Source organism: Microcebus murinus, chromosome 10 (assembly GCF_040939455.1).
Source record: "Microcebus murinus isolate Inina chromosome 10, M.murinus_Inina_mat1.0, whole genome shotgun sequence".
In the NCBI taxonomy this organism is placed as follows: Eukaryota; Metazoa; Chordata; class Mammalia; order Primates; family Cheirogaleidae; genus Microcebus; species Microcebus murinus.
This window is the reverse complement of record NC_134113.1, coordinates 81,100,213-81,112,927: the sequence shown is the minus strand read 5'-3', so window position 1 is coordinate 81,112,927 and position 12,715 is coordinate 81,100,213. Positions and strand designations below refer to the sequence as shown.

General features: G+C 32.3%; 1 protein-coding gene and 1 non-coding gene across 2 annotated transcripts in view; one reads left to right on the top strand and one right to left on the bottom strand.

Moving 5' to 3' along the window:
* The window catches only part of ETNK1 (ethanolamine kinase 1), a 71,864-nt gene extending 60,988 nt beyond the window's left edge, over window positions 1–10,876 (top strand). Inside the window, exons 7-8 of the mRNA XM_012785471.3 lie at window positions 4,547–4,620; window positions 4,945–10,876. Of these exons, the coding sequence (XP_012640925.2) occupies window positions 4,547–4,620; window positions 4,945–5,017 (147 nt within the window). The 3' untranslated portion in view covers window positions 5,018–10,876. The remainder of the gene's footprint in view (window positions 1–4,546; window positions 4,621–4,944) is intronic.
* On the bottom strand, window positions 2,412–2,475 carry LOC142873590 (U7 small nuclear RNA). The gene has a single exon (XR_012921588.1). It is a non-coding gene; the product is annotated as a U7 small nuclear RNA (small nuclear RNA).
* Window positions 10,877–12,715: the final 1,839 nt, after the last annotated feature.

The following is a 12,715-nucleotide window of genomic DNA, read 5'->3' as shown; positions in this document are numbered from 1 at the left end:
TCTATTGTTATAAATAAATGTTTCACTTTTCACCCTATAAAAATTTTTGCCTACCAAAATGAGATTTTTGTGAGGTTTTATGTATAATCCTTCTCTGGTGTAGAATCACTTAGTTAATTTATATCACTATATGAATAAATATTGATTGAGAAATACATTTACCAACTCTGCTTGGAAATGGTGAGAAGAGGCCTGGTGCAGTGGCTCACACCTGTAATCCTAGCACTCTAGGAAGCTGAGGTGGGAGGATCACTTGAAATCAAGAGTTTGAGACCAGCCTGAGCAACATAACAAGACCCCATCTCCATAAAAAATAGAAAACTTAGCTGGCTGTGGTGGCACATGCCTATAATCCCAACTACTCAAGAGGCTGAGGAAGGAGGCTTACTTGAGCCTGGAAGTTTGAGGTTGCTGTGGGCTATGATGATGCCACAGTACTCTATCCTGGGTAACAGAGCAAGGCCCTGTCTCTCTCTCTCTCTCTCTCTCTCTCTCTCTCTCTCTCTCTCTCTCTCTCTCTCTCTCTCTCTCTCTCTCTCACACACACACACAACAAAACAAAACAAAACAAAACAGAAATAAAGAAAATGGCGAGAAGAGCTTGGTTGATGTGTATTTAAAAGGCACAGTGGCCCCTAATTTCTTAGTCTTTTCTACTATAGAACAAACTTAGTAGGAGGAAGAGATTAGAGTATCATCCATAGATGAGTTTGTATCACTTAAAATATGTAAAGGTGATTTAGACTAGTGGTTCTCAAAGTTTTCCATCTTCCCTTTATACTTTTTTAAAAAAGTTTTGAGACCTCTATGAGCTTTTGTTTATGTGAGTTAGTTATCAATATTTATCATATTAGAAATTAAAACAAAACTCAAAATGTTTATTATATATATATTTAAAATAATCTCATTACATGTTGACATAAACACCATATTTTAGAATGAAAAGAATAACTGTTTTCCAAAACAAAAAACAATTTATTGAGGAGAATGGCATTATTTTCACTTTTACTAATTTCTTTAATGTCTGGCTTAATAGAAGATAGCTGGATTCTCATATCTGCTTCTGCATTCCAACTGTTGCAATATATTGTTTTGGTTGAAATACATGAAAAAATTAGTTTCACACACATATGTTGGAAAAGAGAAGTATTTTGCTTTTTCAGATAATTGTGGATATTCTTTTTTGATACTATACCAAAACTCAACAAGTGGTAGTTTCTTAAAGGTTAGTTGCAATGTATAATCTAAACATACCAATTAACTTTTTACTCTATTACATTAAAATATATTGGCTTATCTTATACTTTGAATGATTGCCTGTACCTGATTTTATAATTTTAACATTATTAGTTATTTGGAAAATACTGATTTATTGAGTAGTGTAGATATCCCAAATGTTGACACATCTCTATATGATACCAAAAGATTTCATATCACCACCAGTGTCATCAGAAAAGCTTATAGTACTATACTGAGAAGCTGTTAAGCTCACAGAATCAAATACAACTTTTCTCAAGTTCTAATTTTAGGGTGAAAACTTGAATTTTATCATTGGCAACAAATATTGTCAGTTATTTTCATTGAAATGACAAGTTATCTTTTTTATATTTAAGAAAATGTCTGCCAAATACCCAAGTCTGATAAATCTAGTTTGTATATCAGTCATTTTTCCGAGTAAAAATGGTATTCCATTAAAAATGTGCTAATTCAACTCACAGCTCAATTACCTAAATGCTTTTCTTGAGATAACCATTGTATACATTAGACTTCCTATTTTTGTCCCACAGAATATTATAACAACATGTACTCAAGGGTAGAAATTTGATAAAATTAATAGTTTTAATAGCTTCATAAAGGACATTCTTTAGTAAGACTAGCTTTTACTCTTGAGTGTGGTGATGGTGAAGAATAAGACCATTATTATACTAGTATAGTTGCTGCCACTGCCTTGGCTTCCATTAAGGAACCAGTAGCTTCACCCACCATTGCTTTTGAACCATCAATGTATATGTTAACGTAGTAAAAACTGGAGGTGACTTATTTGTATTATTATGAAAATAGTTTTGGGCTTCAGAAACCACCTCTGGGTTCATGGACTACTTTTAAGAATTTCTGATTTAGACTTTCAAAAGAACAAAATCATCTAATCTCATAATTTATTTCTCAATACCTAAGCTGCTTTCTTAGGTAGAAAGAAGACCATTTTTGAAACTCTTTATTATTTTTATCATTCCAATTTCATATAATACCAATAACTAATATTGTATTGAATACTTGGTATATGTGATGTGTAGATACTATTATTACCTATTAATATATTTTTACAGATGAGGAAACAAAGACACGTTAAGTTGCTCAAATCCATACTGTAGAGCCCAGTTTTTTGTTTATTTTAAAATTTTCTCTGTGTGTGGGGTATTTTGGTAAGGACTGGAAAACCTGCTGGACAAATTCTCTAAAGGAGCTGTAACACTAGAAGCCAATTTTTTTTAAACCATTATGCTTCATGCATGTGACTTTACCTATCCAGTCTTTACTATATTGTTTCATAGGAAGTTATATATCCTGTTAGTGATTTTTCTTTTTTCTTTTAAAGAGATAGAATCTTGCTATGTTGCCCAGGCTGACCTTGAACTCCTTCAGCTCAAGTCATCCTTCCACCTCAGCCTCCAGAGTAGCTGTTAGTGATGTGTGTGTGTGTGTGTGTGTGTGTGTGTGTGTGTGTGTGTGTATAAAATTATTTATTTATTTTTTTGAGACAGAGTCTCACTTTGTTGCCTGGGCTAGAGTGCCGTGGCGTCAGCTTAGCTCATAGTAACCTCAAACTCCTGGGCTCAAACAATCCTTCTGCCTCAGCCTCCCAAGTAGCTGGAACTACAGGCATGCGCCACCATGCCTGGCTAATTTTTTCTACATATTTTTAGCTGTCCAAGTAATTTCTTTCTATTTTTAGTAGAGATGGCGCCTGTCTCTTGCTCAGGCTGGTCTGGAACTCCTGAGCTCAAACGATCCACCCACCTCGGCCTCCCAGAGTGCTGGGATTACAGGTGTGAGCCACCGTGCCTGGCCCAGTGATATTTTTGGGGAAGACAAAAACAAAGTGCAGTAGTATTTTTAAGTAGAGATCTTTATAGCAACATACTTTTAAAATAGAGATATTTAGATTGAAATTGTTTTTACATATATTATTTTCATTAATCTTGAAAAAATATTCAGCATAGAATACTGAACGTCTAATACTATTCCCATCTTACAAATGATAGATGTGACACTAAAAATTTGTGACTTATTAAAGATTACAAAGGGAGTTAGTGATAGAGCCTGGACTTGAACTTCTGCACCTTGTAATTCATATTAAGAATTCTTTCTAGTACACTGTGTTACTTCACCTACCAAATTAGCTTTTTAAAAATGCTAAGGTCACAGCTATTGAGTACTTTTTTCTTAGAGACCTTTTGTTGCTATTTCTATAGTGAATTTAACTGAAACAAAAACCTTACCTTTAAGACTGTTTTTTATATTGACAATATTTCTAATTATAATAGTATTTCTTGGGAAGTGAAAACTTATTAATGGTATCAGAATTCCTGTTAAGTAGGCCGGGCGAGGTGGCTCACGCCTGTAATCCTAGCTCTCTGGGAGGCCGAGGCGGGGGCAGATCGTTTGAGCTCAGGAGTTCAAGACCAACCTGAGCAAGAGCGAGACCCCATCTCTACTATAAATAGAAAGAAATTAATTGGCCAACTAATATATATATAGAAAAAATTAGCCGGGCATGGTGGCACATGCCTGTAGTCCCAGCTACTCGGGAGGCTGAGGCAGGAGGATTGCTTGAGCCCAGGAGTTTGACGTTGCTGTGAGCTAGGCTGACGCCATGGCACTCACTCTAGCCTGGGCAACAAAGCGAGACTGTCTCAAAAAAAAAAAAAAAAAAAGAAAAGAATTCCCGTTAAGTAGATTGTAAAGCACATACAATTATTTTATGGTTGCTAATTACATAGTAATTTCCCTTTAAGTCCCAAGACTTATATTTTTGTGACATAAGTAAAGTTGTATTACTTTATGATGTGGTTGGTTACCAACAAAATTATTTTCAGATGTTTGTCACTCCTAGAACATTTTTTACATTTTAAATATATTATTTCTGAGATTGAGATTCACTTTTTCGCTTATATTTTTATGTCAGAAAACAAAGGCCTTTGATAATGTGTTACAGGAAAGCCTGTTAGTAGTCATAATCATGAAAAACACTTAGCCAATACCTATGAGTGCTGATGCTAAACTCTTCTTTATACAAAGCAGGTCACTGGAACTGGGACTCCATTTTTAAGTGCTTATAATTTACCATAGCTCTCTGGTGTGGACAAAAGTGATCTGGAGCCATGTAGTAACTGTACATTTCAGTTTGATCTGAGTTTTAGATATTTTATATGAAGAGAGCAGCAAGAAAGTAGTGTGTATGGAGTTGATGAAGAGGATAGAATTAACAAATTGACATTTGTAAAGAAAAGCATCATAATTCTTGATTTTCTTTCCTTCTTTTAAGGCTTCTCATTTCTTTTGGGGATTATGGGCTTTGATTCAAGCCAAATACTCCACTATTGAGTTTGATTTCCTTGGGTAAGTTAAATTTTATTATATACATTACATTTGTCTTTACTTTTTTTTGGATTAACATTTAGAACTTATAGGGAACATTGCTGTTGTTTTTAGTCAAACATTATATTATAAAAGCTGCATGCATTTAGTAATTGGCCTATGAAGAAATCTGCTATAAGCTAAGTGCTCTTGTTACTAGAAAAGTGTCCAGTAGGTGGTGCAATAAACTAAAAATACATCCCTTAAAAATCAACTTTTAAGAAACCAGCAGAGTGAGTGGAAATAAAGGAAGGATTAAGTTTTTCAGCTTTGACTAATATTTTTGTTATTCTCTTTTGTCACTAGGTATGCAATTGTTCGTTTTAACCAATACTTTAAAATGAAGCCTGAGGTTACTGCGTTAAAAGTGCCTGAGTAAAGAAGAGATTTCATTATTCACAAGTAGCTGAGCAGTACTTGTGAATCTTTTCTTAAGAAACTCCAAAAAGCCAATATTTGTTAAAATTCTGTTATTTAATTGGTTATCTTGCTTTACAAATTATGCCTCTAAACAATCGATCTGTTTTTTAAATAGACTGAGTGATGTCAAGAAATATACCTATTGCTATCAGTATGTGGCGGGTTAGAAACTTGTTAAATCTGCAAAAGGTATAAAGATGTCAGTTTAAGCCTTTCTTTGATAATTTAATCTCTGTTATATGTGAATTATTTATTATAAATTCAACGTGATTCTGTGACTGCTTTCACCTGATTTTTGAGTGTAAGCAACGAAAATGTTCCAGAGAAATTTTTAAATGTTTTACTTTAACAGGATTAATTTTAGTAAACATTCTAGTTCAGTGTAACCTTTTTATCTTGATGCACTGTAAGTAAAATGAATCATTTACTCTCAAAATGCTAGTTGTTGACTGATGTAGATAACTTAGGATGTTCATATAAAAATATCTGTTTAGCTGGGTGAAATACATCTACTGTCTCTGTTGGTGGTACATCTTGTTGAACTGAATATTAGAAAGCATTTCTTTTTGGGGGAATATGACGTAGAATTAAATCCCCCTCTCTCTACATAGTCTGGCAGTATAAATATAAATATTTACCGTATAATCTTGGAATAAGTATGAATTAATGCTACCAAAACCTGTATTAAATAATGTTTGAAATGCTAAATATGGTCACTATAGTTAACTAGTTTTAGTTTTTAAAATTTTACTATATCAAATTGTTTCTAACCAAAAATTTTGTTTTACTTACTGAGATAGTCTATGTTTTTGATTATTAAATGGTCACTAGTATTGTTAATTTTTGAAAAAAATACAAAATTTATCATACTTGGAAATACAAAAATATCATTTAGATTTAATTCTTTTTTTTTTTACCTGTCCAGACTCATTCCTTATGGTTTAATTTTATGTTTTAGGTTGGTTCCATGTCTAAAGAGTGATAGCAAATAATTACTTGATACATAGAAGTTCAGAGTAATACGTTGAGGCAATTAAAAGAATAAGGAACATGTAGGACATTGATCTTGTACACTTAAAATGTGACAAATGTGAATTAAGCAGAAATAGCCATGGTAGAAGGGCTTCTGTTTGTTTTGATTTTTCCTATTTTGAAGTGTATTTTTAATTTTGTTTAGGGGTGAGAGGGAGGCAATTATTATATGGAAAGAAATTAGATCTTTGGGGTAGATTAGTAGGTTTCAAGGTTTGAAGTCTGTTGTGTGTAGTTGAGCAGTCATGGTTAACTTAGAAAATTAGTCTGATAAGCTTTGCACTTTGGTCACATAAGTGCCCATGTACAAAGTTGACTTACTGGATCTGCATATTCAAAATATGCAGCCACAAATTTATTCTCTAAAAAATCTTCTGGGGAGTCTGATGTATTATTCCAAATGACTTTTATTCTCAGACAAGTGCTTTAAAATACTTGGATTATCTCAAGATAGTTAAAGCTAATAAAGTAAGTAGAAACATTTAAAGGCCATTTCAAATGGTAAATTCTAGTTACATAAGTAGAATCTTAAAATGTGTTTGTATCTATAACAGTGTTAGACCAAGATTTAGTTTCTACCTCCCCAATGTTATAAATGTTCACTTTTGTGTTTATAAACTATATTACTGTAAGATCAATAGTTTGCCTAGTTGATTAAATGAATGGAACCAATTAAACAATTAGTAGCTTTTTATAATGTTAGAGTGAACTTGGAAACTTATTTTTGGTGGAATTTTCATCTATGGTTGAACATTTTCATAGAACGATGAAGAATACATAATACTCATGAATTTTTTTTTTTTTTTTTGCTTTCTGCCTTCTAAAGTGCAACAGTATATATCTGTAGAACTATGGGAGGAGAGAATATAATTCTTCTACCTTACTCCATATTCTTCAAACTATTTTGAATAGAGATTCACCGAACCATTGTTGGTAGACTGTGCATAGCTGCCAGCTTTGACGCTATCGTGTTTTAGAGAGGGTATATAGAAGTGAATGTAACCAGGAATAAAAGCTGCATGCATTTAGTAATTGGCCTATGAAGAAATCTGCTATAAGCTAAGTGCTCTTGTTACTAGAAAAGTGTCCAGTAGGTGGTGCATACTTAGCCCTAGAAGTATGCAGTGGATCTTGGGAACAAAGTAAGATATTTAATCTGTGGCCCCCACTCTTTGCTAGATTTTGAGTGTTGTGATACTCCTACTTCCTGTATAGGTTTTTGGGATCTTCATGTAGGTTAGCAATAGGATTCAAAATTGCTTCCCTTTTTAATGATCAATTATGGGATTCTAAAGAAAGGTAAATCTCAACAGCACTGTAAAATCAGCCCTCTAAAATTTGTCCTGTGGCTTGCTGAGATATCTGTTGCCTTTTTCGTGTTAAGCTAAGGAACTTGAATGCCTTACCTAATAACTCAACTGGTAGAACTCATTTTGTAAATATTAAAATGGCTGTTAGAAGTGGCATTCATGTATATTCAGTGTTAGTCAGTAGACCATAGTGGCCTGGATGCTTTAACAAGCAAAATTCCACAATTTCTTTCCTTTTGTTCCTTTCATACTTATATGATCTTACCTGACCAGTGATGATTTTTTTCCTCCTAACCCCGTGCTGCCACCATTTTCTGGAAAATCAAAGAGATGTGGTAGTAAATCATATTGTTCACATGATCATCTGAGATCAGTATGAGCACAAAACTCATCAACTAGGTCTGCCTGGAATGTATATAAAACAGTGTAAATAAAAATTTGTAAATTAGTGTGAATTGTATCTTGCATATGAGATTGTGTATTGTTTTGCATTCTCTTCCCTTTTGTAGAAATTTTTCTGTAAGGAAATGATCCAGCTTGTTGGTTTTAGACTGGAAATAGCCAACAGTTCTGGCTGCACAGTGAGATCACAGGAACTGGAAATAGGGTTTATCAGCTTTGGTTAATGTGAGTACTTATTTATTTAGCCTCTCAGTGCCTAATAAAACTTTTCTTCATTTTTAGTTAGCCATTAGTTTTTGTGAGGTAATATTACTGGAAACATTGAATTTATACACTGTTACATTAATAAGAGCTCCATTCTTTGAGTCATGATTCTATGCTAAAGGAAATTAAAGGTATAATTTAATGGTTGCAAACTAAAGTGTTACCTTTTCCTATTTTCAGAGTTGTTAACATTTTTCTACCAAAAAGACCTTGAAATTTTATATATCTCGATGTGAATCTAAATCCCATATATACAAAAGATATGACAAATAATAGCTCTTACTTCATCTTAAGCATATCTCAGATGACTTTTCTAAATTTAAAGTTGTTCATTATAAGATTGTAAAAGACAGAAGTAATCTTTTAATGGCAACTATTTTTAGTTTTTGCTGAACTAAAAATATTTAACATCATAAGTATGTTACTAAAGTTTACAGATTGAAAGAAAAAAAGTTTCCCCCACGCTGTCAAAAATTAAAGACCTTCACTTTTCCGGTGATACAGGTACTTCTTTTTTACATAATACAGAAGCCTTTGATACCATTTTATGAATTGTTTTCTTCATATTATAAATGAAAATACTATCAGTTTTATTTTCTTCTTTAAATTGCTTTTAGTAAGCATTTTATACTGCATTCCAAAGTGATATAAACTTAGGCTTTTAATACTAATCAGTCATTCAGTTGATAGATGAAGTTAACAGTGCTCTATGCTAGGAGAGTTTTGTTTTGGGCAGCAACTTGCCCTATTTTACACAGAAGGCAAACGCTAGTAATTATGCACAGAGGAAAAAGAGTTGTAAGTATGTGGTAAAGCAGCTTTATCTTTATTTCAAAATTGATTTGTTCTTTTTTTCTTTAGTTCATTAGATTTTAGAATGTCCTTTTACTGGGAATTTAGTTATGTATTAAGGCAATCTGTTTTTGATTCTTTTTCAAAAGAAGACATTAGTTATATTGAGCCATCTTTTTATTTCTCTTTTTCATACCCACTTGTGTGATTACAGTGTCATGTCTTGGGTGTGATATCTTTGGACAGAAAAGTGTATCAATTATTTTAAATGAATTTTCCTCCATCTTTGAAGCTCAATCTATAAATATGTTGCTATAAAAGAAAATACTTGGGTTTGTATTACTTAAATATTTGAAAGCTGAAATTAAGAAGATATATTACATAAATGAATTAGATTTTTCTGAACAGAGTTTTTATGCTGAAAATTTTCATTTCTGGATTATAATTTGAAATGGAATGAACTATGGATTATAATTTGAAATGGAATGGATCTGAACTATTGGCATGGAAAAAATGACGATAGTGCTTATAGTCACCGTAAACTCTTGTGTTTGAGGCATCTAAAATTCAAGTTTTTAGTAGGTTTCTCTCCTGAAATTTTCTTTCTCTTTTCTGTACTTTATGCATTTACTATACTACTGATGTTATAAAATAGCAGGGTTAAAATATCATATCTGTGTTCATTATGAATCCTGTAGTTTTTCTTAATCCAGCACCTTAGACTGCTTGGCCACGCTACCATATGCTTTTCTAGTTATGAAAAAATTACTCTCTAAAATACTCTTAGTTTGATTTTTGTTAACTTATTACCCATTAATGGTATTTAGAATATCATTAATCATTTTAATACAACACCTATGTTTATAAAAATTGGAAACATTACATATTGTATTTGAACTAATTAGTGAAGAATAAGAAAAGAACTGGCTGATTGGAATTGCAGGCATTCCATTAGTTAAATTTCAAAACTTATAATGAAGAAACTTTCAGAGATAGGTTGAAACCCAATGGTATCTACGTAAACTAGCTCCTGTGGCCTGGAAAAGACCCCCAAAAGGCAGTGGAGGAGATGAGAGTGTTAACTTACCATGGTTGTGGTTGTGGTGTGCTTGCTACTTACTTACAGGTAGTGACACATTGAAATTTTTATTGTCCAGTAATCGGAAGTAGTTTCCTGTATTTATCTGTACTAAAGTGACTATAAATTAATGGCATCTGCAAAGAGGAAAGTTTTTGACTGTACTCTATTTCAGAGCTTTTGTACAGCTAGGTCAGGCTTCCATGATATCAAGTATTTAATTTTTAAACTAAACTGTGATTATAAGGAAGAAGACATGGCATTATTCCATGTGTTTAAATAGTAATGTTCTTATTGACTTTCAGAAGAAGAAAATGAAATGAGTAACTGTCATTGCGTTAGCTGTATGTTGAATTGGGAAATTGTGGCATAAAGCTTAAATTTGTGTTTATCAAATGTGAACCATAGTAGTATGATGCTGCTTTGTATATACTGTAAGTGCTACAGATAGTCTCAGCACTGAAAATATATTGATACCTCTCAAATGAATGCAACTTTTGATGTAGGTGTTTTGATATGCCTCAGAAAGTATCTGAGTGTCTGAGAATTTGTTAATCTGTTTGGTAATGAAGATACTTCCTGTTTTTTTTGTTTCATATTTTCATGTTTAAAATTTAATTTTTACATTTTTACTGCTGTTAATTTAAGTAAAATTTGTTCTGTGGATAAAATGGGGTTGCCAGTGAAGAAAATTAAAAACAGCGTCATTCATGTAACTGCTTAAGTAAAAATACATTTTTGTTATGTGTTCATAAACTTTTAATGAAGCTGTTTGTATTTCTGTTCAAATATAAGTGATGTTTGGGCTTTATTTCTGTTTAATAAGGCTTTTTACCATTGATTAAATGAAGGAATGTATCTTTTTGAAGAGATTTATATTCTGTAAATAAAAATTGATTGTAACAATAAAGTTGGGTTCTAACCTCAGTGTATCCATAAATTTTATTATTCAACTTATTTTCGAGGTTTTCCTTTTGTAGAATATCTGGAGATATAAGATTTTTCAAAGTTAGTATTTAAATATATATTTGGAATGATTCTTTAGATTCTAATTTTTCTGGTTTTATAATATACTGTTAAAATGTTTTGAAAATGTTTACTTTTGAAAATTTGGTTGAGGCGAGTATATGGAATATTACATAACTTAGGAACAAATACTGTATACCTAGTGTAAAAATTCATTTTTCTTTTAACTACTATACTTTGTGTCTTCACTATTCTTGGAGTTGGAGATGGGAAACAGACGAATAAAGACATTATCTAGGACCTAGCATCTTACAATTTAGGAAGGTAGTATCCATTCAACCAACAAATTCTTTAAAATTATCAGATACTGAGATGGATGGTGGAGATACAAAGATAAATAAGATCTCTGCTTTCAGGTGATATTTATTTACCATGAAGATCAGTTCTCCATAACAAAAATAGTCAGTACTTTGGTTAAAGTATTGCTGTATGTCCTCACTGTATAGTTATTTTTTCACTTGCAACTAATAGGCAATGTGTGAAAAAGTATTTTAAGATTATGGAAGTATTTTGCTCCTTAACAAACATCTTCTTTTCCCCTCCCTTGATAATTCTTGCCCAAACCAATTTTTGTTATGATAGCTGCAAAATGATGATTTTTCAATTTCACTACATGTTCCACATTTCTCAGCATTTTACTGTAAGGAATCATCCTCTTGTTGTTATCTATCATCTACCATCCATGTGATTGTATTTTAATTATGTCTGCCTTTCAAATCATTGCCTTGCTTGATAAAGTGTTACCTACAAATGTCATTTAAATTAACAGCTCTATTTTGCCAGATTAAAAAAAAATTAAGTATAGACTCATAGATTTCTGTTTTATTCAGAGGATTATCTGTTAACTGTATTTATATTGATGTTAAAATTATCTAAGATTTGGCTTGGGGGAGCCAAATGAAAAATCTGGTTCTTGTGTCCTTTTGATATACCCCCCAACACTTTTTGAACTTTACTTTCTAGCAAAAAAGACATTTCAGACTCATTTTGTACGTTCTCTGTCTCAGCCATTTCTCCTGGAGGAACCTAGTTCCTTTTAAAAGGAGTGGTATTTAGAAATAAAGATTTGAGAACTAGATATGCTCATTGCTCCTGAGATATCACAGGTCCTAGGTCCTTTTTGCTGGCAGAGAAAGAAGGCTACACACACATTTATATATAAATATATATATAATAAATATTATTTTAGAAATTGTTAAGTTCATACTGATACCTCCAGTTTCTAGTTCAACTGCAGAGTTTTTCCTTGCCACTCCCATTTTGTATTTGTTTTTCCCTTTCTCCTTACTATGCTTGTGTACACATGTGTATATTAAGAATACTGTAAAATCAGTATGCCCTTTCAGTTTGACATATGAGGGTGTATAAGACGTTATTATGCAAATTAGTAGTTAAACAGTATGTGCCAGGTTCCTCCCAGTTTCCTCCTTTTAATTAATAAATATCCTGGGGGGGGGGATACTCTGAAACTATGCAAATCTCTTGCCAAGAATCTTACCAACCATTGGTGGGATTTGCCTGCAATAATTATTATGTCTTCCTAACATTGATTTTCTATTTCCCTCTTTTCTTCCACATTTATAAACTGGAATTTTACTGTAAGGCTGAGCTGTACCTTTTTTTAAACATTTATTTATTTAGTTAGTTATATTAGTAAGGACTCAGATATTTAATTCTCTGGCCTATAATCCATTACAGTAATTTTGTTGCTCAAGTTGTTTTGAGTTTGGCAATTGGGAACTCCTTTAAGTTG